Source organism: Monomorium pharaonis, chromosome 9 (genome assembly GCF_013373865.1).
Source record: "Monomorium pharaonis isolate MP-MQ-018 chromosome 9, ASM1337386v2, whole genome shotgun sequence".
NCBI lineage: Eukaryota > Metazoa > Arthropoda > Insecta > Hymenoptera > Formicidae > Monomorium > Monomorium pharaonis.
The window spans coordinates 18162903-18187711 of record NC_050475.1 but is presented as its reverse complement, the minus strand read 5'-3'; the positions used below and the strand labels follow the sequence as shown (position 1 = coordinate 18187711).

General features: G+C 36.5%; 3 protein-coding genes across 9 annotated transcripts; 2 read left to right on the top strand and 1 right to left on the bottom strand.

Moving 5' to 3' along the window:
- Positions 1-73: 73 nt before the first annotated feature.
- LOC105837194 (choline/ethanolamine kinase) lies at positions 74-9728 on the bottom strand. Of its 4 annotated transcripts, none has more exons than XM_012681762.2 (6): positions 9189-9721; positions 4303-4415; positions 3075-3554; positions 2740-2986; positions 1121-1285; positions 74-1038 (listed from the first exon to the last, which is right to left on the bottom strand). In XM_012681762.2, the coding sequence occupies exons 1-6, from the start codon at positions 9204-9206 to the stop codon at positions 928-930; spliced, it is 1134 nt and encodes a 377-aa protein (XP_012537216.1). In that variant the 5' UTR covers positions 9207-9721; the 3' UTR covers positions 74-927. The 4 variants fall into 4 exon arrangements, 3 of the variants coding, with proteins under 3 accessions (XP_012537216.1, XP_012537217.1, XP_028049220.1); XM_012681763.3 differs by lacking the exon at positions 9189-9721 and adding an exon at positions 4527-4777; XR_003626536.2 differs by lacking the exon at positions 74-1038 and adding an exon at positions 1992-2186 and having other exon boundaries at positions 1148-1285; positions 9189-9728.
- A 171-nt stretch (positions 9729-9899) lies between these two features.
- Positions 9900-12539, top strand: LOC105837192 (zinc finger HIT domain-containing protein 2). Of its 3 annotated transcripts, none has more exons than XM_036292327.1 (6): positions 9900-10156; positions 10546-10604; positions 10948-11239; positions 11327-11593; positions 11671-11874; positions 12154-12465. In XM_036292327.1, exons 2-6 carry the CDS (start codon positions 10561-10563, stop codon positions 12463-12465), a joined length of 1119 nt encoding a protein of 372 aa, XP_036148220.1. In that variant the 5' UTR covers positions 9900-10156; positions 10546-10560. The 3 variants fall into 3 exon arrangements, with proteins under 3 accessions (XP_036148220.1, XP_012537213.1, XP_028049219.1); XM_012681759.3 differs by having other exon boundaries at positions 9900-10405; XM_028193418.2 differs by lacking the exon at positions 9900-10156 and having other exon boundaries at positions 10561-10604; positions 12154-12539.
- A 464-nt stretch (positions 12540-13003) lies between these two features.
- On the top strand, positions 13004-24565 carry LOC105837191 (phosphatidylinositol 4-kinase alpha). 2 transcript variants are annotated; one of them, XM_012681755.3, is made up of 22 exons: positions 13004-13684; positions 14978-15371; positions 15638-16143; positions 16226-16541; positions 17307-17561; positions 17656-17866; positions 17932-18142; positions 18208-18462; positions 18547-18899; positions 19046-19466; positions 19559-19666; positions 19735-19944; positions 20079-20355; positions 20478-20970; positions 21043-21178; positions 21315-21644; positions 21736-22023; positions 22166-22393; positions 22487-22833; positions 22917-23193; positions 23279-23685; positions 23869-24565. In XM_012681755.3, exons 1-22 carry the CDS (start codon positions 13595-13597, stop codon positions 24092-24094), a joined length of 6339 nt encoding a protein of 2112 aa, XP_012537209.1. In that variant the 5' UTR covers positions 13004-13594; the 3' UTR covers positions 24095-24565. The 2 variants fall into 2 exon arrangements, with proteins under 2 accessions (XP_012537209.1, XP_012537210.1); XM_012681756.3 differs by having other exon boundaries at positions 13005-13684; positions 17656-17848.
- The last annotated feature ends 244 nt before the right edge of the window (positions 24566-24809 follow it).

Below are 24809 nucleotides of genomic sequence, written 5' to 3'. Positions count from 1 at the left end.
TTTCCTTTTCTTTGGATTAAAGAAACAAAAAAGGTTGGTATATTATGATTTTTACAAGAAAATACAAAATAGAAACGAGAAGTAAATGATTTTATTTGGAAATTCGTGAAAATACATTTTTCTAGTGGTCGGTGCATTGGTAGACATTAGTGAATGTTAAATGCTGTCCTTTTTCGTGTATAATATTAAGTACTTATACTTAAATACAGATATGAATTATACAAGTTCAAGTAAAAATAGCATACTATAGCAAATATTGCTAGTCCTATTTACAACTAATTTATAATGACATGAAACAAGTAAACAAGCACAAGTGAATTAGATTCGACATGGTTGGCAACAATTAATAAATATATAATAGCTAAAAAGATTGTATAAATATATGTCTTCAGAAATTACGGGCTCTTTCACAATTTGAGTACATGATTTTGTACACTCAGTTTTTCCTAATCCCTTATTTAAAAAAGGGCAAAATTGCTACCATTTCATCATTCAAGTCTCGAATTAAAAAATTAAGTACACTTTAGAGTATGCTGTTTTCTTAATTTAAAAATTCGATTAATTAAAAAAATCAATTAAGTGAACGTTAAAAAGTACTAAACGCGAAGACTTGTACGTTTAAGTACTAACTTATTCTATATCACATGATTGACTTTCCATTCACTCTCGATCTGCTCCTTTTGCTTACATTGTGTGTCATATACAGACAATGCAACCTATGCGGTTTAGAAAGCAATGGGCTACATTATTTCGCAATGTGTGAAATAATGGCTTGGCGTGCTTCGTTAAGAACTCGCTTATTCGTCGCTCATCAAAGCTTGCTAACGCCATCAGTTAGAATCGATGAACCAAACAAAGCTAGCTATGTAGCAAAATGTTGGTATAAATTTTGGTGCAAATATATCTTGCCTTTCAATCTTCGTTCATTCAGTCTATATCCGTAGATTTCCTCTTCAGGCTGCCATCCGAGGCTGATCCAGAAACAAGGAATTTTTCTTTTAGGTACATGTAATTTTTCAACCTGGAGGCAGCGTAATCCTGAAACATACAATAATGCTCATGTACTTAAAGAAATCCAACTAAACGTGAAGCGAGAAGAAATACAAGACAAAATACATACCCAATAACCAAATGGAATCTGTGACAGTTTCGCGTTTACAATGCTCCAAAGACCCCAGAATAAGTGACTAGCTAACGAAAATATCCTCACTTCCATCATGATGCGTTCTTCCTCCAGAGATCCTTCTTTCCCCAATGTCCTTAGGTAGGCTCTTATGAAGTTGAGCTGTCGAGAGAAAAACCACCTTATAAAAACTGTATTAAAGAGAAGGTATAGAAAATTACCCTATACTTTTTTTTTAATAATTCTATATACAAACTTTTAATAGATTCATCAAGTAATATTTCAGATTTATTAAAAATATGTCAATGAGATGAAACTATGTAATAGTTTATTGTCGAAATAACTTTTACAACATTGAGAAACATTGAGAACATTATACAAGTGTAATATGAACAAATTAAACATACACAGAGTTTGAATTATTAACAAATGAGATAAATATCAGGCATTTCAAAAAAATTCAAAAAGAATAATTTAGGATGCATTATATAACAATATAATATATATATCAAAAGATGTATTAGATGTTTTGTAGATCGATATTAATGTAAAAAAAATGATTTATATACATTATTTACGCCTATCCAATATCGTATACCGGAAGATAAGTATTTCCTATTCGTTAAAAAATTCCCATTGATATTTCGTGACTAATTATCGTCAGTAGCCTGAACTGATTAAAAAAAAACATTTGCAAACTCAAACTGGTATGAATTCAGCACATATTAATTATAATTCGCGTCAATTAAAGGTTTCAAGTGATAGATAATGCATGTTTACTAGCACAGCTATTAAAATCCCGAAAAGATAACGTTCTCGAAAGGGTACGCAGGTTATGAATTGACTAGTGAGGAGAGTGTGCAGGTACTCTAGAATCGTAGATGAGTGGATCTGTGGTTCCAATGGTGATGGTACCGGTGGCACCCTGGTTCCACAAATGTAGAGCACCCACGTAAGACGGGATCCATCACAGCATAGACAGACAGTTTTCACATTGCCAGCCAATTTTTTCTCTGTTTGCAGGCATCTCAGCCTTGTCTTGACGGATTGCGGTCCTGTGAAACTAATATATACATACGCAGCACACGCCAAGCCGACACCCTACCTACTCTGCCCTGCTACCAAATAGCACAATAGCTGGCAGCCGAAAGCTGCCTCATCACGCATAATTGCGATATTGTAAAATTTTTACCGAAACAATTTATTCTTATGTATTTTTTAATTACGTCTTTGTTTATGACGATTATTATATGAAACGCGTACGATATTATCAAATTTGTATTTGCATCTCCGAATTAGATATGAATCAATTTCATATTACAATCACGAAAAACAAAACGAAAAAAGAAAATCAAATTACTATCGAATCAGTACCAATTACTATCAAAGCTCGCAAATTTTTCCTTTGCTTACTACAATTTTCTTTATCGATTTCAGGATATCCTTCCATTTTGTACTAGATATACTTATCTCTTATTTATGAACATTTTACATTATCATTTAATCCGCTTATGAAAGTACTCATGATATGATAACATTGGATGAAGAACATATTGAACAAATATCTTACCCGGATTACTTCATCTTCCAAGTCCTTTTTCTTAATTCATGCTTACCTTTTGCTCCTTTGTGGGACCGGCACCCGGACGTTCATGAAAGAAAGGATATTCCGGCGCCGTGTAGTCGTATTGCCATTCGGCGAAATGATTGGCGATATCGAACCCTCGGTAGTTGTAGGAACAATATTCGAAGTCAATGAGTACTAATTTGGGTGTTCGCGAGTTTTGGAGTAACAGTATATTTCCTTCTTGCATATCATTATGGCAAAACACAACTGGATGCTTTTGCTGCATTACAATTGACCTGTAGACAGAGAGATTAGAAAGTCTCAGTTTTTGGCACGTCTCTCTCTTTGATATCTTCTTTATATACTCCAAGTATTCCTGCTTACCTAAGCCAATTGATTTCATGCTCCAAATCTATGTACTTTATCGCACTGACATTCTCCAACTGCTGGCTGTCGATGTCCTCAATGTTCTCGAGAATGTCCGATGCAGTGTTGAGCCAATTCTGCATCGTGTCCCATATCCATGTGGGCTCTTTGCTAATTGGTATCTGCATCGTGTGTATCTGTCCCATTTTCTCCGCGATTAGTAGACTCAAGGTTGAATCCGCCAGCTCCTTCGTGAGCAAAGGTCGGGCCGGTATGTATTCCTCTATACGGCCACCAGGAAACACGCCGTGTAGCTTAGGGCCCAGCTTCCTCTCGGATAATAAAGTGAAGATGACGGATTCCGTGATAAGTCCCTCTAAGGCTCTTTCTCCATGCACCTGCCCGTAAAGTCGTAGTAAAACTTGACGAGGCTCCCCCCTGATAGGAACTGTTCCCTCAGGAAGCTGGACGTTGTACAGCCAATTACTTAGACCACCACTGAAAATAATTTTAAACTTTATTAATTAATATGTTGCTTTGTTATAAGGCTAATCTACAATGTACTTTTTTTGTTTCATGCTCTTTCATATTTTTTTGTTTGATTCTCTTTGCTTCTTTGCACACTATTTCATTAGCAATTGTGTTTCTTTTAGAGTGCGTCAATTTTTATCTCTCTAATCTAAAGATCAAATAGTGTGCAAAGAGGCAATTAACATATGTTATGTGACAAATGCATTGCATAACAGAATATAATTAAATTTAATCCTACATTGTGTATATACCCAAATACCCAAATGTCTTGATGTTGCAGTTATGTTGCCAACAATCATGCAGTAACTAATTTAGACAAACTCGGAACAAGGTGAGACAGTATTATGTCTGTTAGGTTGAACTCATGAATTCTATTTTTAACAATGGCAAATTGATAGCAACATGTCAGCATTAATTATCAATCATTTGTTGTTGTTGCCATGTTGCTGTTATATCGCAAACAATATAATGTATTATTATTGCTGACCATTTCCTTTTTTAAATGTTCCTCAACTGATTGAATGTATAAGTAGTCATGTTCCTGAATTTGTAATGTGTTTTATTTCAATGTCAACAAATGTATAGCAAATCTATAACAACACATGCAATGCATTAGTTTGCTCAAAATGCTACATCACGCTTGGTTATCTGGATAATTAAATTTAATGCTACATTACATTGTGGCCACATATAAATCTCCTCAAGGAAATCTCACCTGACACGCTTGAGAATTATGTTTTCCGCTGTGATATGTTTCCATACGCCGTGCAAGTAATCTCGACAGATTCTTGCAGCAGTTTGTTTCATTTCAGGATTCTTCTCAGACATCTGCAGCAAAAAAAAGAAAGTACTTACAGTTAATTGCTCATGATTCCGGCTCGGTAAACAAAGGAAACGCGTCACTGATGGTTTCTTAAAGAGCACAATTTTCTCTCTCACCTACTGATAAATCATCAGAGGACAGACACAATTACTCGACGATGGGGAGGTACGCGACAGGAGCGACTTGTGAGGGAGACTTGCGACGCACGCGGGCACCCCAAGATTGTTTTGTCTCTATTTGTTCAACGAAGCATGAGATCAGAAGATCGGACTCGTGATAGTTATAAATGGGGCAGATAACGTGCGAATATCATGCCAAAAGACGCGATCGTGCATACGCAATCGGGATCATCTGCTTTGACAGAAGAGAAGGCGCATGCCAACGCATGCGTTATGACGTCACGCCAGTGGATCTCAATTTCGCGTTTCGCGGCCCGCGCAACCGCAACCCTTTCCGGCGGTCTTGGGCCGGCGATTCGTAGCCGCGCTTCTTGGTGGGCTGAGAATTCAAAACTAATAATCCCTCGCGCAAAAAAGAAAATAAAAGCTTTGCGAAAGAAATTGTGAATGTCGTTTCTTGAAACGAGCGAGAACCCGAGTCCTTTTAGCCCTTCACCGTGACGTGACGTATATATAGGGCGGTTGCGAATCCTGGAGATTCCTATATTTAGATGTAAAAAAGGGAGACGAAAATAATTGCTCTCCACCCTGCGTTCCTGCGTACTTGCCGCTGTGCCTCCTCGTATTTTCCAGAATTAATTGCATATAGCATCGGGTTCGTTTTTACAGAAAAAAAGCAATAATTTAGTCGAAATTAAAAGGTAAAAACGATATGAGTCATTTAAGTCCTTCAGATAAGGACAAGGATTTTTTTATTTGCTTTGATAAACCCTATATACGTAATCCGCTATTTAACGTAAAATGTTGACGTTTCGGTTAGATAACTGATAGTTTTCTTGTTTACTCGATTTTGCAAAACAACGCCATGAGTCATAGATTTCGAGGATAGGTCTCGTGTCTTTTCATTATATGATTTTGATTCTACAAGAATTTTCCTGACAAAGCGAATGATATGTGCTAACAATTTCTATTTATACGATCGAGCAATACTTGACCGCATTTTTCTTTGACTACCTAAACATGACAAACATTTTTCGTAACAATGCTACGTTTATCACGTGGGAAGGAACTTCGCATTTTTCATTATCGCTGGAAGCGATATCATGGAAAGGAGAAAGAAAAATTATTGAAGAAAGAAAGAATATAATTTGAGAAAAAAATATTTTTAGAAGTAAAATTACTTATGACGTTTTCTTTCATATTTATTGATAAAAATTCACAAAAAATTATAAAAAATTTGATTGCGATGACATAATATATATTTCTGTGAAATACATCTCATTTTTCTTATTAATATGTTTGTCAGAAAAAATTTTTTCTGCCGTATTTAAATATTTATTTCAATAAATTAAATTTATCTCAAATAAATTTTTAATAATCATTTTCTCAGTTTTAAAGATACTGATAAAAAAGATTACTTAATTCAAATAAATATGTTATTAGTAGATACTATTCAAATAACTTTTATTTACATCACATAAATATTACTAGTTTGATATAATAAAATAGTTATTTAAATAGCATTTATTGGAACCAAATGTCCCTCTTTCAAATTACGCATTGAGAATATTAAGAATAGACATTGGAATTTAATCAATCAGAATGGATTAAATTATCTGATTGAATTCAATTCGCAGTTCTCAATCTCCAATGCGTAATCTAATACAATGAAGATCATGGAAAGTGCACTTAATTATTTATAGTCCTATAATTCTTTTTGTTGATAATAAAAAACATTACGCAACTGACAATTGATGAATATTAATTAAATCAACGAGACTTAGAAAATAGGGATGCAACAGCACGTGAACTTTCAGATCACATGACGCAAAGGGTTAAAATACATCGTAATATCTTTGCTTTTCTGCTTCGCTGTGTCTCGGGCGGTCATGCAACATTTCGCAATTTTTCCTTTTCTTTCTTTCTGCAGACACAACACCTGAGTATATATCGGGTGTTTTACCTCTCGACGAACCGTCTTCTTATCTACAAAGTCTATTATCTGTACTATGTATCTACACTTTTTACGTCTCATTTCACGAAGGAATTATTAACAGAATAGATAAAATAAATAGAAGAATTATTAATAATAAGAAATATTAAATTTCTGTATAAAATTGTTGTATAAGAACACTATTAAGAAAAATACATTTGTTTTTTTTTTATGCCTTTCCTAGGTCTTTTTTTTTAAAGAGCTCAGATTTCAACAATGTTTTACAAGTTGCGTAATTTTTTTCATATTAAGAAAAAGAATCCAGCTATAAAGAGTTATGATTACAAAGGTAAAATAAGGTGGTATATTACAGGCTTTGTGTTGTTTTTTATTTAAACTAGATTTTCCACGAGTTTTAACGAGTACGTTGAAAGACAGGGTTTTTTTTCAAATGATTGAAAATAAAAAAGGGTCCTCATTTCGAGATCTATTTTTCTACCTTTTCCTGTAGATATCTATTTTTATGAATAAATTTTTCAAACAAAACTTATGCATTTTCGAACATTCTGAATATTTATTATATAACGCGATACGCGCTTCAGTTTCAGGATGGATAGGATTAAAGTACATTTTATCACAAACGCCAACGGGCAACTTTGATGTTGTTTATACAATGTTTACGTGATAACATACTAATATGCTGTGCACACTAATCCGTCTTTGCCGAGATAAACAAATGGAGTCTGCAGCAGTTTGTGCGCAGTTTAGTTTTCCCTTGGAATATTTTGTAATGTCTGTGAATAGACGTAAGGTCTTAGATTCTGTTTTTTTATGACCTTCAATATGCCGCGCATGGCGTGAGGCTAAAACACTATTTACATACTCTGCGAATTGAATATGGTAAATTCAGCAAGTTTCGAAGAGACATTATGACTATCGTATGATAAACGGAAATTGATAAGTGACAATATTCTGCAATAAAGTGTAAAATTTATCTAAATCCTGATCCACAAAACCAAACATATAAAGCGTGATGCAAATAATTATATACTTCGTCAGACTCTGCGTTTTCGCAAAAGATCGAATTCGAGTTAAAAGGCAGAGAAGCGAAACGAAAATTGGCAGCGTTTGTGAATCTCTCTGTACATTCTTGTGTGCCTATGAAATTAGATACGTCAACGTCCAGAAAGGAAACTTGCGCGGAAGAAAGAGGACGGAGAAAGCACAGCAAATCCACACGTATTGTAACTTTCGGGAAATCGAACGGAATAAAAATAACGCGGAAAAACGCGGCGTCTTAGGATCTGAAAACAGCATCGGTTTCAACGCGTATTTTCCTTTAGCTTCGGGGAAATCAAGCGGATTAAAAAAATGAGGCGGGAAAGCGTTAACGTCTCAAAGGATCGAAAAACAGCATCGAATAAACACGCATTTTTTTTTAGCTTCAGGGAAATCAAGCGGATTAAGAAGTGAAGTGGAAAAGCGTGACGTCTTATCTACGTCCATATCTATCAATATAGACTAACTTCAATCTCGTGGTTTAAGTTACACTTCACTTTTTTCTAATTTTTAAAATTAAGAAAAGATTAAATTTTATCTCTAGTTTTATGCGTTTTCAAGTTTTACGTCAAGCTTTTATATCAATTTAATTTTCTCTAGTTTTAAGAAATTATAGGGGGAAAAAATGAAAAAAAAGTTAAATCAAAATTAAAGTTGATCTACATTGATAGAAATGGACTTTAAAAGATTGGGAAATTAAAAAAAAACAATTGGAATAAACATAATTTTAAAACATATATTTTTAAACACTCTTTTCAGCTCGGGAAAAATGAAGTGGATTAAAAAGATGAGGCGGGAAAGCGTTAATGTCTCAAAGGAAAATTGCATCGAATAAACATGTATTTTTTTTTAGCTGCAGGGAAATCAAGTGCATCGAGAAGTGAGGTGGAAAAGCGTGACGTCTTACTTACGTCTATATCTACCAATATAGATTAGCTTTAATCTCAGTTTAAGACTCGTTTCTATCAATGTAAATTAACTTTAACGCTCTCGCACGAATTTATACTCTCTTTTTCTAATTTTTGGAACTAATTTTGGAAACTAGAACAAGATAACAAGTAAATTAAACTGAGATTAAAGTTAATCTATGTTGGTAGGAACAAGCTCAAGTAATACTTCATTTTTATCTAATTCTCAAAACGAAAAAGTGATTAAATCTAATCCCTTTCCACGTCATTTTCATTTTACGTCAAGTTTTTACACAAAATTAATCTTTTTCGAATTTTAAGAATTACAAAAAATAAAGGGCAGGTTAAATTGAGAGTGAAATGTAATATGCATTAGTAGAAATGGACATTAAAGGATCAGATTTAAAAAAAAACAGAATAAACGTTATTTTTAAGCGTTTATTTTTAAACGGTTTTTTTTTAATCCAGAGGAAATGAAGCGGATTAAACGTGCAGCGGCTGGAAGGGATAGAAAACATTAATCCCGACAAACAGATGTTTTTTAATCTCGGGAAATCATATGCGGAGTAAAAAAAAATTGCGACGAAGCCAAGGTCGGAGGTGCATGCTTTTCCGGGAAGTAATTAAAGAGCGAGTGATTAAGTTCGCATTTAGGCTTGCGTCACGAGACGCGACGATTATATCGTTTCACAATGGAAAAAAATTCCGAGGTGTGGCGTGCAGAGAGAGATAAGAAAAAAAAAATCGTGCGATAAGTACCTTGTCCTCGACTCCCATGTCGAAATCTTGTTGTCGGACGAACAGCGACGACGAAAGAAAAAGAGAGAAAGAAAGACTGAAACGAGAGGCTAAGCTCCTCCTCGCCTTCCTCCTCGGGAAGAGAGATCAAAGAGGGATAACGACGGGCGACTTCCGCGACGTGATGCGATACCGCACTCCGAACAGCAAGTGTTAATTATTACTCGGCACGATCGTATCGATACGGCGAGCTGCGCGTTACGTGGCACCGGATAAGAAATAATGCGACGCGTTGCCTTACTGACGAAGCTAAGCTCGCCGTCACAGTTGATGACGAATCAGAGGGAGGGGGGGGGGACAGGTCGGGACAGGTGTGAGATTCTCTAGGTCACTGTGGAACTTGGATGCTGGGCACGTGGTCGTTTCGCCAAAAGTGAATTCGCGAACGAAGACGTTTGAATTCGAGGAGAAGAGAATAAAGGAATATGTGATTCGGCGAGACTGCTCCGAGAGCTCTACTGAGAAACACCTAGGGAACACCTCGGGAATACGTGATACCAGTTCGTTCGACGCGCTCGGAATGACGCGCGTTCCGCCGTCTGGCGCCTGGTACCCGCCAGTACCAGCTTGTTTTTGTTCGCGAGCGCCAATCGAAAGGCGCGGAGAGGGATCAGCCGGTCGGGCGATATATAACGCACGATAAAATGCTCGATGCGGCAACGCGAACGCGTCGCCGCACTTTTATCATGCGTCATATAGCTGATGGTAGTATGCCGCGTGCCTTCGAGCTGCGCGCGATAAGGGAGAGGAGTGAAGGGGAAGGGAGCGCGAAGAAAAAACTGGAATATAATACACCCCATTGTTGCGGTCGATTGCCCGCGCGACTATATACTATTTTCTTCGACCTCACTTTCCTGATTTCCTCCTTTTTGGTTGCTCCCGCCCGTTAGGGTCCAAAGTGCATCACGATGAAGCGGCTCGAGCGCCGCGTACGTGTTTTCTTCTTGATCTGAATTCTAAGTTTAGCGTCAAACGCGACCGGAGATCCTCCCCTTTCAACATTTGAAGGAGTAGAGTATAATTAGACGCCTAGAGAGAAGACGAAAAGAATTAAAAATTCAGCCCTCCTTTCCCTTCAATTCGATTACGTGCAAATGAAAAAGGGAACAGGGAGCAGTACACGTAACGACATCTTCAATAACGATTGAAGAATCGCATCCTAGAGTCGGGTCGATAAGGTAGCGCCGTCGATTAAACGGCGGACATTTTCTTGCACGACAGTCGATATCCGTTTTTCCTACGTTATCTCGTATCTTCCGAATGTATCTCATCAAAATAACATTGTTTACATGAATGTATTCGAGTATTCTGTTATTAGAAGAGAAGAATTTGAATGGAAACTCCGGGCCCCAGTTCGTCAACTAATATCTGCGAATTGTAAGTTTGACGCTTTAAATTGAACGTTTAACTGAATGCGATGTAATTGATATAAAAAATAACTGTATAAAATGTTACAAAGTTAAAATAAAACTAAAGAGCATTTTCCAAGAAGGGACACTGTTGACATAGTAGTAGTTATTAAGTAGTACGGTAAATCATGATCTTCTTGTTGCTTGTTAATGTTAAACAAACATCAAATAATTCATTATGTTTCACCGTGTCCTTTTCTATGTCTTTTGTTGAAAAATATTCGGGATCTTGAGAATAGCGAGCGTTATAATTCCTGGATCTTCTCTGCTATTCTGTCAGCCTTGTGTTTTAATTTCTTGTATTATTTCAGATGCAGCAAGCGCACACGTTTGTATACCTGCCCACGATGCGGTATAGGTTACTGTGGGGCCGAATGTTACAAGTCGGACGCGCACACGGATTGTTCCGAGAGCTTTTACAGGCAGTGCGTTGAAGACGAATTGAAGTCACAGGAGAATGATCCAGCTGGTAGGCAAAAAATGATGGAGATCCTAAAAAGAGTGCACGAGATGGACATGGAGAACAATATCTTGGAGGATAATTCAGATGAGAAAAGTTCTGGTGGCGAGGACTCTCCATTGGATTCAGACGATGAACAGGAAGTAAGAAGACTGAATAGCACTTTTTAAAAATAGACTTTTTAGAAATAGACTAGAAATGCATTCATGATTTGATGAATGTTTTTTCAGGTTCTCGATTTGGAATCCCGATTACAGAACATCAATCTTGAGGATCCAAATCAGCTCTGGTCGGTCTTATCCGAAGCAGAGAGACAAGAATTTGAGGCATTGATAAAGAATGGAGAGGTGGAAAAGCTGCTGCCCAAGTGGGTGCCGTGGTGGACTAACCAGGTAGAAAGAAAGTTAATTCAGCCTGTTGAAGAGAATGTCAAGGATGTTTATAGTGACTTAAATTATCCTGATTTGATAGACATACCATTATTTAATGAATTGCAGGTCCGTAATCATAAATTTGTATGTTTAAAGTAGCATTAAATTTGTAGTACAATTAATCATTATTATTTATTTTTTAGAAAGCGTCTCCTTATGTAATCTTTAATATGATGAATGTAATATACTCTTACGCATATATTGCCCTTTATTATATCGGAGATTATTTAAATTGTGCCGAGGAAGCTGCTAATGTTTTCCTGATTATCTGTGGAAACATGAAAAACAACAAAGTTTTTGAAGACGCAGACTCGGCTATTGAAAATGTTATAGAAAATATAAAAAGCGTGAGTAGCTTGAGTATACATTTTGTGTTAATATATACAAATGTATATATAATTTAATATTAATATAATGAGTTTTTTAATGCAATATAAATCCTGGGATTTATAGAACATTAGATATAATTTTATTAATTTGATATCTAGATTTTGCCTGTTTCATTGCTTTACAACTTATTTTTATAGTTTTGTATGGACTGTTTGATATATTTAATTAATATAACAATATAAAATTTATACTAAAAAAATTTAAATACATTAGTATCAAAATATATGCGTGTGTAGGTTGATTGGCTGGCGCAAGATGAACAAACTATAGCAGCAGTAAGGGAAGCCGGCGCTTCCATTCTGCGAGGACCAGGCGCAGAGATGAAGACAGTCTATATATCTGCGGCGCTCTCCGAGCTCTACCGATTACTAACAGCAGCGAAGAAAGAAATTTCTATCCACAAGAATGGCAATCAAGAATTTACAAAGAGATTTTCGCAGAACCGCAGCACCGACGTGAATCTCTCGAAAAAAAGTATACTTTTGTATCTAAAAAAACTAGAGTATTATTTATCGTGGACAAAAAACGCCGGCACGGAAATCTTGTAAATGCAATGTTTCATTATTTAATTAAATTGTAACATTTATTAAAACAAAAAAAAGTTAGTCTTAATCTTGGAACAGTAAACTTATTTTTCTTAATCTCAAACGTGGATTATATCATCTTGTATTTGTCAAGAAAAAATGACTCATATAGCACAATATTGTCTTCAGTCCATCTTCAAGACTGTAGAATGCTTGGGAAGGAAACAACTTGCGGCACATTTATAAACTAGTATACTATTTCTAGTGTGCTGTCCATTTTTCTCTCTTCATTCAAATTTTTTAAAAATTGTGTTAAAACCTGTTCACATTGGCGTGCATAACCCTTGGTTATGCATTATTTTCAAAATATGTTCATACAGAATTTTAATCTATTATCTTCCGAAACTATAAACATTTAAAAAGATATTTAGGTTGATAAAATCATATCACGCGACCTAAAATAAATGTAATAAAAAATATTTTTATATATTTGCTTTTCTGTTTGTTTTCCATGTTAGAATATATAAAATAGCCTTGTTTAACCAATTATTTTATTGTTGCATAAATTATTTTACAATGTCAGATACAAGATCTGCCACTTTTTGAAAAGTATATTTTGTTTTTGGTTTTAGTTTATCCGGTCCGTGAAATTCTTCAAATACATCGTCCATAATGCTTGCCACTTTGATGAATTCTTCAGAGGAATACATCAAACCCCCTCTCGATAACATTATATATTTTGATTGACTTATATAGATTGATAAATTTATTTTCACAATTAAAGTATTAATATTAACAAACGAGCAAACGCTATTATTTTAAAAAACAATCCGTATAGCAAATAAATAATTAAATCTAACCTTACTTTTTGGTGAAACAAGATTTGTTTTAAGGCGATTCTACAATTGCGTAAACGTAGTTGTAAACATAAGGTTGTAAGAAATCAACTAATCATAGTCGATCATTTTTCGATCACAAAAGAAATCATTATTTGTGATTGATTAGTTTTTTACAATTTTACGTTTACAACTACGTGACATTGTGTTGCATTGTGTTAGTGAAAAAAAGATGGCCGAAACTGTGTGTGGATCCCCCACCCATGGACCATTCGGTATTCAGTGGTATTCGGTAATTCGGTTCAGTCAGCTGCAAGATGATGGCGGATGAGAGGTTGTTTTTCTCAAATGCCGTTCAACAATTGGCGAGATGTTTGGCTGCCATCAAGCCCACACCGTGGGAAAAGGTGAGTTGAATCTTTCCAAATGAGTCTGACGATCGAACAAACGATTCTTCGATCGTGGACAGCTGTCATATTCCTGGTTTTCTATTGATTCTTTTTATCGGACTTGACCACGGGAACTGTCAGCTGACATCCTGACCTTTATCATGTTATGACATAATCTAAAGGATACCGTGTCACTCCGAGGATTATTATAGTTGTTTGCGATACACGATAATTATCACTGGTGTCTTGTAAAAAATTATGATTGCAAGTTGCGTAATGACTCTTGCAAAAAATCTTAGAAACGTAACGATATTTTTTTGCAATGTGAAATCACTCAGCATAACATATTAAAATTACAAGCGACGGAAAAATTTAGAGGAGCGTTAGGTAGATTTAACTCGGGATTTCTGGTTCCACTAATTCTTGCTACTACACTGCTCCAACTGGTTTTATTTCTATTCCATCTGCTTATAAGCCCCTGATTAGAACCTTATGACTCTGTTTTACCAAGATAAATCCTTTCAACTCCGAATATTAACCAAGAATTTCTCGACTCCAAATATCTTAATATTCAACTTTCCTGATAAGGGACAACATTTATTGAGAAACAGCCCTCTTGAAAGGGACGACATTTGTCCCTTTGATGGCTGTTTTCCGCAGTCCATTTTCTAAATTGTCAGGCTTTCCTGATCTCGAAAATATTCCTCCAGAATGTCAACAGATGTACTTTCTCTCCTATATTCCCTCTCACTGATAGTCTCAATCTATAATTGCCTTTTTTGCTACTGTTCTAACAACATGGGCTTCAACCTGTCTTAGACATCCATTTATGACTTCGAATATTAATCAAGAAGAGTCTCCTGACTTCAAAAATCTTACAAGATTGAATAATAAATATGCAATAATTTGTAAAATTATGTAACAGAAAAAATCTATATTTTATATAAGATTATGATTATAAAATACTTATTATGAAATTATTTATATTATTAATATTATTAGTACTTTTATATTATTAGTATACTTTTTTAATTTAATACATAATATACCTATTTTTATTTTATTATAATACATACATAATATAATATACAAATTAGAATATAATATAAATTATTATCTATAAAAGACACATAAGATTTTAAAATATTTCAGATTTTTTCCCTTAAAATGATTTATCTTGTTTTACTTTTTATAAGAAATTATTTTAACAAATTATATTAACAAATAAAATAAGCTTAATGCAATAACTTAATTAAATTAATGTAATTTTTATTAGAACGTAAAAGTAACAACTTTTGTATTTGATTACAGGTCGCCAAACTATACAAGTTATGTCCACAAGATTCCGCTCAGGGTGTATACCGTTTAGATCAGAGGGGTCAGGATGCGACCATTGCATTAGGAATTTATTTTTTGGAGTCGGGTTTGCAGCATCGGGATAAAATATTGCCCTATTTATTGAGATTGTTGCGTGGTCTTCCAAAAGCGGTATGGCGAGACGAGATAAAGTGTTCGCTTACCGAACGGGTGCCGGTCGCGGAGCGTTTCAGCTTCTGTCTGAACACATTGCTAAGCGACGTGGCGGCCAGGTGCGAACCAGCACGAGAGGAAATTATCTCGACCCAGGTTGAGATACTCGCCGTCCTCACCAATCTGATACGTGGGTACAAAGATCAGAATAGCAATAGAGGCTTGCAAGCAAAGAGTAAGTGTTAACAGGTGTATAGAAGTACAAACAATGGAAATATCTTAATATTATACACTTCAGTAAAAATAAAGATATATAAATAATAATTTTTTAAAGAAAATGGAAAGACAATTTAAAATAAACTATATTAACAGAGAGACTAAAAAAAATTGAAGAATTGTAATAAATATTTTTATTGTAAATATTACATTAGATTTATTTTAAGCCAAATTTCATGTAATCTAAGTAAGAAATTTCAGTTTTGACGTTACATATTGTTTTAGTATCGCTATGCAAATGTCTGGTTCCGGTGTTGATTGGTCTGGCAAGGTCGATGGGTCGCTTTGCGTGTACGGATCCACCGTTGCTCTGCCGCATTTTCCCACGACGGGAGACACCCTCGCCGGCGAGCAGCGCGGAAAATCGCCTGATGCCCGACAAGAAGCAGCACAGCTTCTCAAATTTCAGGCCCATTATACCGCGATCTCTGAGCGGCAACTTCAATTCCTGCCTCGACAACGCGTTTCCAGGTTACGAGAGTCACGATTATAACTGCGGCAAGAGGCCGTCGCTGCAGTCTTTCTTATCGGTGCCGTATGACCCGACGACGTATTTCTTTAGCCGATACGGATCAAGTTTCAATCAGTTCCCGCAGATGCGCTGTAATGAGAGTCCTGAGAGAAGGGCCGGGATGCAGTTTACCGTTGTGCATTTACAGAGCGTGCTGGCTTTGGCCAAAAAGTTACTTACCAAGGAAATTCTGACGTTTCTAGATGAAGAGGCGCAGCAAGTAAATTTTACATTGTGCATAATTATTTTTTTACTTGTATCTATATATGTGATACACTAATTAATTTTACAATTATTTGTAGGTATATAGTTCGGGCCAGGTACATATTTATCCATATCGCACGTTTAGCGAGACCATGAATCTGGTGATGGTAGCTCTGTTGCGCGAGCTGCTGCAAAATCAGCGTGACCTACCGGCCCCGTTTACGAGGGACGTGCAGGAGTTCGTGAAGGGCCTGTTTCTCTCGGGTCAGACGGAACTGCAGTCGCGGCAACACGACGCGAGCGAGCGCGAGGACATTGACACGAATTTTCGCACGGTAAATCGCTTCAAAGTGAACGTGATGGCCAACTCTGCTTGCGTGGATCTTTTGGTCTGGGCAATTGGCGACGAGACAGGTAAGATGATCGCTCTATCTATCCATGCTGACGAAACAGAGATCGCGAGCCGCGGAAGCGTTTTCTACTAAAATTAAGGAGCACCACACACTCACGAGAATAAATAATCTGTATACACTGTGGAAGAGTTTCGTGACTATGTGCTCGTAACTCTAAGTGCATGGACTAAGTGTGACCGCGAAATGTCAATGTCTGTTTCAATCATGATACCTCTCTTACACAGTGTTTTTTTCCAAACTACTTTTAAAGCCCACACGTTATTTTTCCAGTATCCGGCGAATATGATTTGTCCGCGCTGTTTGCAGATATCAGTTCAATGCTGATCGGCAAGGGTATATTGATTTAACCGTGTGTGTTACATTTTCGTTAACGTGTGTCCGCTATTAATTATTAACGAATATCTTTGCTTATTTGCTTATTGGATAATAATTCGCTGGTTTTTTCCTTCTTACAGTATGTTTGATTCGATTCGTGTAGTAGATAAATGGTTAATTAAAGATTTGTGAATTTGGTTCTTAGAAAATTTTGCATAAACTTTCTTATATTAATTTTTCAGAATATGAGTCTTAAATATTTAGAATTTTTTACATATATACATTTTTACGCACGAAAGTGACACTTACAAAGCATCCTTATGTATATGCTATATTTAAATAACCAGTTGAGAACTTTACAAAAACCAAAACGTGTTGCAATTTATATTTAAATATATTCACTTATATATTTATATTTATATACAGAGAGAGTTTATATGTTAATTCTCAGGTGCGGACAGTTTGTGCGGACGACTTGTGGAAAAGATTAATTCTAATCACGGACCCAAACTCGTGCTGGCACATATGCCATTGCTGATGGTTTGTCTCGAGGGATTGGGAAAATTAGCGCAGAAATTTCCCAATATAGCCAGCACGTCCATATATTACTTGCGGGATTTTCTCATTGCGCCGTCGCCAATTCTTTTGAAGTTATATCGACAGCACAGTGAATATTCCACAAAGGAACATCAGTTTAAAGTGCTAGGTAAAAATAGCTTTGTTACATAGATCATTGATTAATTATAAAATTATTTATTTGTTATATAAATATAATATAAATACAATATACGTATGAACAGTTCAAGGGAAAGAGATAAGCGACACGAAACAGACGACGTCCTCGGTGCATACGGCATTTGAGAAACTTCGTGACGCGGCTATTGGCAATCTTTGCATCGCTCTGGAAGCCGCGCATTCCGTGAATCCGGATTGTGTCCCGGCGCTCGTAGCTAGCGTCTCAAACAGATTATACACCGCAGACATATCTGACGGGTATTTTTTGTCGAAAAAGTTTGTCGTTTATAATCTTTTTAATTTAAGCGTCGGCAAAATAAAATTACAATTTTCGATTTTAGTGAAAGTGATGAGAAGTTGAAGAACGAAGTGGTGTCGAAAAATATCGTGATTATGTTGGGTCACGTCGCCGTGGCATTGAAGGACACCCCGAAGACGATGCGCACGATCTTTCCATTCTTCCAGCAGCTCTTCTGCCGTACTCCAAGCGACCTCGATTTTCTCATAGTAGATCAGTTGGGCTGCATGATCATTGCCAAGTGCGAACCAAAGGTATAAGCTAGTGCTTGAATTTTTGTAACATTCTTTGAACCATTTTTGTAAATTTTTTAATGCAGATTTACGAAGGGATAATGCAAATGTTTTCCATGTCGTTGGGATCGAGTACGGCAACGTACGCTGCGAACGATGATCGCAAACAGTATTGTCATGTTTCCAAAGCAGTTACCAACGCTTTGGCTAACATAGCGGCAAATTTGCAGGGCGAGTCGGAATTAGACGACTTGTTGTTGCATCTTTTAGAACTATTTGTGCAGTTGGGCCTTGAGGGTAAACGCGCCAGCGAGAAGATGCCGAATAGTATCGCTGCGACAGTAAGATCTTAAATTAGTAATCTTGACAAAATGTTAGAAGTAATCGAACATATTATTTTTTTAACATGATACATTATGCTATAGAAAGCAGCTAGTAGCGCCGGAAATCTTGGAGTGCTTATTCCCGTGATCGCGATATTAGTGCGACGTCTACCGCCAATTAGACACCCGCAGAAACGACTTTTGAAACTGTTCAAAGATTTTTGGTTGTATTGTGTTGTAATGGGCTTCGCCGCGGATCATCCCTCAAGATTGTGGCCGCCCGAGTGGTACGAAGGTGTCAAAGAGATCGCCGTCAAGTCACCTTATCTCATTTCTCAGACTAGCGCCCGTCTTGAGATGCGAGAATTGCAGTATACATCGGCTGTGCGCAACGACAGTGTCTCATTAAACGAATTGCAAGACCTGCGAAGTCAAGTACTGAAAATAAGTACCCGGTACGATTTATCTTACGTCATTATATTATTTTAAATTATATTATATTATTTTATTTTATTATGAAAACATTTATATAAGTACTTTTTATATAACATTTATATAAGAATTTTTTAAACTTATTAAAATTTTTGTAATTTTTTTTCAGTACAAACGACATATCAGCATACGTGACCAAACTACAATTTGCGCAATGCACATATTTGCTCTCCGTCTATTGGTCAGAGACCTTACGGGTGGCTAACAGTCCTCAACCCAGTCTACAACCAATAATGGAGTACCTGTGTGATACAGATTTGCAAAAGGACAAAAGTGGCATGTGGCAATGTATATGCTGTGTAGCAGACTCTGTGTTTACAAAATTCAAAGACGTAATGCAGCGCAAACCGAAGGACGAGCAACGCGAAAAGGAACTCGAGAGTCACGCGCAATTTCTGCTGGTACATTTTAATCACGTGCACAAGCAGATCAGGCGGGTGGCGGACAAATACCTTAGTGCTTTAGTTGACGCCTTTCCGCATCTGTTGTGGAACTGCAAAGTACTTTGGAGTATGTTGGATATATTGCAGGTATTTATATCATTTTATATTATATGTATATATATATATATAGTGTTTTACATTCTATTTTTATTTCTTAACAAAACTTGATACTATTGCAGATTTTATCGTATTCGTTACAATTGGATCCAAATGAAGAAACTCCTAGCTTAAGAATACCTGGCACGCCATATAGCATCGAGTTGATGAATAATCTTGAAGCGAGAGAGGTATGACTCTCTCTCTTTCTCTCTCTCTTTTTACTTATTAAAATTCTATAACAATGTGTGAATTGCAGATTATTGTGAAAGATTTTACCGCAAGATGCAAAGGTATTGTGCAGGAAGCCATGAAGTGGGCACCACAAGCTACAAGATCACATTTACAAGAATACATCAATCAAATACCATCTTCTAGCATGCGATATCATTCTGGTTTATCACTGGCTATTGACTCGGTCCTCGAATTTGTGGACACCGCGATTCCGACAGCAGCTCCAGCAAATATAGTAATGTTAAAGCATATTATACATAATTTTAACTTTAAATTTTAGAACTTATTTGAGTTATTTTTTTCTGTTTAATGCATTATGAATGATAACTCTCGTTATTAATTATACTGACGAAATAATGTATTTAATAGACGAATTCATTGGATAAAAGGCCACGTGCCCCAAAGGGCGCGAGTTCGTGGCTGCTGTCGATGATGTCTACGAGATCGTGGCATGCCGGCGAAGTAGCGGGTATGCTCGCCCTCGCGCGCACCGAATCGCCAACCGCGGAGATGACTTTGGAAGAGTGCAGAGATAAAGTTGTCGAGAGATTGATCGAAGCCGTTCGCCGCGCTTGTCAAGATCGCGACGATACCGCCTATCGTGGAGCTCTTTGGCGTGCTACTGCCCTTTTAATATCCATGCCTGGTAAATTTAAACTACTTAAGTTCATAATTTTAACTTTTACCTTTGTAAAATTTTTAATTTATTAACCCATTTATCAACGAATTTTTCTGCAATCTGTGTTAATAAAATTTTGCAACTTTTAGGTATACATAGACGATTATTACACACGGTTGCGTGCTCGCAGATAGAACTGTTCACTACTGCAGCTATGACCACGGCTGTCGAGTGCTGGCAATGGATTTTAACCGTACGACCGGATTTGAAGTTGCGATTCTTGCAAGAAATGTTACTTGCGTGGCAGTACACCGTCGACAAAAGAATGGGATTGTTCGCGCCAAACGAAAAGGAAGTTAGTCCGCTCGCGGCCTACGAAGGCTGCAAACTCGAGCCTAATCCACCGTACGTGAAGCCACACGATATCTGGGTGACCTTTATAGTAGAGCTCGTTGAGACGGCCAAATACTGTTGCCAAGAGACGGTCGATATGATCGCCTTACTTCTGCACCGTTCCTTACCCATGACCGTCGGTGCATCTGGTGAAGAACCGGGCATCACTCGACATGTCGCTGCGGTCGGCGTACGTTTTAAGCTTCTCTCATGTGGCTTAGTTTTGCTGCAAGGTGACGTTTTACCAAGGTAATATACCGCCCTTAATTGCCGTATAAACAATGATTATGAGAGAATAAAAAATTAGATTTATTTTTGCAGAACTTTAAGTAAAAATGTCTTGCGAGAACGTGTTTATTCTAATTGTCTGGATTACTTCTGTCGAGAACGTCAGTTGCCGACTCAAGAGATCGATCAGCTCAGCGATGACATAGTTACACTGATACGCTTTTGGCAAGTAAGTGCAGCGCATTAAAAACTAAAGATAAATTTTTATTTATAATATAAAAATCACAAAAATTTTTTTATTTTTTAAATAAAATATTGAAGTTTGATTACGATCTAGCACTACCTTGTTTTTTGTATTTCTACAGGTGATGCATAGTGACAAAAAGTACTTAATGATGACAGGCGCCGATAACGAATTTGAAATAGTAACGTCTCAAACTTATACAACCGCGATTGTACCAAGCGAAACGATTGGTTCATTAGCTGCAACGTTAGCTCCTACTCCAAATGAGTTCTCGAAATCGTCTAGCAACGTGTGGATGAGTACCATGCCTATGTCGACCAGTACCAATACCTTGAGCAAACGTAGCAATCGCAGCAAACGAATCGTAAATGCCAACGTTCTCGTGAAAGATTATATTAAGAAGAGAAATTTGATTCTCGAATTGTTAGCGGTTGAAATCGAAATGTTACTGGTGAGTTTCCCCAATCACAAAATACAGGATAAATATTATCGTTTTAATGAAAATCAGTTTTTAAACATCACATTCTCGTTTTTTTATCAAGGTTTGGCGTAATCCCAGCGGAAGACCGGAACTCGCATTGCAAGGAGAGGGTAGTATCGCGGACTGGCGTGCAAAGGGAATGAACGATCGCTGGCGAGAGTACACGCGACTTGCGTGGGAAATTAGTCCCGTTTTGGCCATTTTTTTGCCAGTGCGATTAAAAAATCACGAGGTCATTATTAAAGAGATTTGTGGTCTAGTGCGACTTAAGCCCGTGCCGGTTATGCATTTACCAGAGGCATTACAGTATCTCGTTACGACGGACACGCTTCTTAACGATGTGCCTGAAGTGAGATTTTTAACTCTTTATAAATAATAATTTATGAATTAGTTGTTTAATCTCTATTTTATAATTTATAATATTAATACATTATATTAATAAGATATTAAAGATTGTTTATTTTATTTATAAATTTTTGATTCTGTTTTAGTTAGTTTATATGTTAACATGGGCAAGAGTATCTCCGATTCAAGCATTGGCATTCTTCTCTCGACAATTCCCACATCACCCTACCTCTGCACAATACGCGGTGCAAGCGTTGGACAGCTATCCCGCTGATGCTGTGCTTTTCTATATACCTCAACTAGTACAAGCTGTCCGTCATGACTCGATGGGTTATGTAATCGAATTTATTAAGAAGATTGCTAAACGATCACAGGTAATAACTGTTGCAAGATTTAAATTAAGTTCGTAATTTAATTAAACTTCGTAAGAAGAATCGTGATTGTTTTGGGTACTTAATGTGTTTTAGGTAGTGGCGCATCAGTTGATATGGAATATGCACACTAATGTGTACATGGACGAGGATAAGCAGGTGAAAGATCCAGTACTATACGATATTCTGGATTCGTTGACGAAGAATATTCTAAATGCCCTGTCTGGCCCAGCGAAACAATTCTATGAAAGAGAATTTGACTTTTTCGAAAAGATCACCAATATTTCAGGTGAAATTCGACCATATCCCAAAGGACCAGAACGCAAAGCCGCCTGTTTAGATGCTTTAGCAAAAGTCAAAGTACAACCCGGTTGCTATTTACCGTCAAATCCCGAAGCAATGGTCATCGATATAGATTACCAAAGTGGTACTCCCATGCAAAGGTATGATTTACGATTAAAAAGATTTTATATATAATGATGGATTACATTATAAAATATTATATGCAATTATCTTTTAATTATAGCGCTGCCAAAGCACCATTCTTAGCGCGGTTCAAAGTACAGAAATATGGCATCAATGAACTCGAGAATATCGCGCTAGCAGTGTCGACTAATGGGAAAGTTGAGAGTAAGAAAGAAACGGAGGAACAGACATGGCAGGCAGCTATTTTCAAAGTCGGCGACGACGTCAGACAAGATATGCTGGCCTTGCAAGTGATCAGTATCTTCAAAAACGTATTCCAGAAAGTTGGATTGAATCTCTTCCTGTTTCCCTACAGAGTGGTGGCCACAGCTCCCGGGGTAAGATAGAAATGCCAATTTCTCGTTATGAGTACACTTCGAAAAATAAATATCTCATATTATAATTATTACACGTGTTATGCAGTGCGGCGTGATAGAATGTGTCCCGCATGCAACATCAAGAGATCAACTTGGACGTACAACAGATATTGACATGTATCAATACTTCATCACTCAACATGGCGATGAGACGACCAAGGAGTTTCAGAATGTTCGTCGTAACTTCGTCAAGTCGATGGCGGCGTATAGCGTGATCACCTACCTCTTGCAGATAAAAGATCGTCACAACGGCAATATCATGATAGATACCCAAGGCCACATCATACACATTGATTTCGGCTTCATGTTTGAGAGTTCGCCTGGTGGTAATCTGGGTTTTGAGCCTGACATTAAACTCACCGATGAGATGGTCCTTGTGATGGGTGGCAAAATGGAAGCTGCGCCATTCCGCTGGTTTATGGAACTGTGCGTGCAGGCTTTTCTCGCAGTCAGGTGAATTTTATTTCCAGCAATATCATTTCAAGAATCTGTATACTACATTTTATATATTGCAATAACAAAACAAGATTATATTTAAAGTAAATGTAATCTTGTTCTAAATTTGTACTTTAAATATTAACATATATAAAGACTATTTGATGATCAATTAAATGCTTAAATATTTTTATCTTGCAGACCCTATCAGGAAGCCATTATCTCTCTCGTCTCCCTCATGCTTGATACGGGATTACCATGCTTCCGCGGGCAGACTATTAAGCTCCTTCGTAGCCGGTTTGTGCCGACCGCGACCGATCGCGACGCAGCGATCTTCATGATCAATGTAATACGTAACAGCTACCTCAACTTCCGTACTAAAACTTATGATATGATACAGTATTATCAGAATCAAATCCCCTATTGAACTATATCGTCGGAAAACTTTCTTCCCTCCTTCCCTTTTTTCTTCCCCGTCCGCGTAAGTGTTAATCGGCGACGCCACTTTGTGCTCGCCATGACTGTTGTTATCGAATTAGAATCAGGCACTTGATGTACTGCAGTTGTTAGATATCGCGCAGTATAACTACTGACTGTGAAATTGTACAAATGGATCGATGTCAATATTATTTTAGTTTCACGTATATATTTTACAAAGATGTTTAACCTTGTATGTATGTAATAATGTATCATATTTATCTACGAGAGATCACTTATATCATATATATATATATATATGCGTGTGTGTGTATATATGTGTATATGCAACACATCTGTATACGAGTACATTCCTGTTTATTATTAATTTATGCGGTTTTAATGTGTAAAAATTAAATTATTTTAATTGAAATATATTATAATTAAATTTTAAGTTCAAATTAAATTATTTTAACTATGATAACGTAGAAATACTTTATTTCACAGCATTTTAATTCTCAACGATAGTATTTCTACAGATATAATATCAAGAGAAATCTAATTAAATATTGTATAGATAAAATGTATTACAAGATTTCTAAATAAGTGAGTGTGGTTAAAGTAATTTAATTTCTACCCATTAATAGGGTACAAATTAATATGTATATATTTTTTATTTCAGCTTATTATTTCATAATGTCTTTACAATTTTATGTGTAATTATT

Coding starts and splice junctions, on each gene's coding strand:
- LOC105837194 (XM_012681762.2), bottom strand. Junction 3,555..4,302: donor ATAATTCTCAAGCGTGTCAG/GTGAGATTTCCT, acceptor AATTATTTTCAG/TGGTGGTCTAAGTAATTGGC. Junction 1,286..2,739: donor GTCCCACAAAGGAGCAAAAG/GTAAGCATGAAT, acceptor TTCTCTCGACAG/CTCAACTTCATAAGAGCCTA.
- LOC105837192 (XM_028193418.2), top strand. CDS start 10,561: ATGGAAACTCCGGGCCCCAGTTCGTCAACTAATATCTGCGAATT. Junction 11,240..11,326: donor ATTCAGACGATGAACAGGAA/GTAAGAAGACTG, acceptor ATGTTTTTTCAG/GTTCTCGATTTGGAATCCCG. Junction 11,594..11,670: donor CATTATTTAATGAATTGCAG/GTCCGTAATCAT, acceptor TTTATTTTTTAG/AAAGCGTCTCCTTATGTAAT.
- LOC105837191 (XM_012681755.3), top strand. CDS start 13,595: ATGATGGCGGATGAGAGGTTGTTTTTCTCAAATGCCGTTCAACAATTG. Junction 13,685..14,977: donor AGCCCACACCGTGGGAAAAG/GTGAGTTGAATC, acceptor ATTTGATTACAG/GTCGCCAAACTATACAAGTT. Junction 23,686..23,868: donor CAGGCTTTTCTCGCAGTCAG/GTGAATTTTATT, acceptor TTTATCTTGCAG/ACCCTATCAGGAAGCCATTA.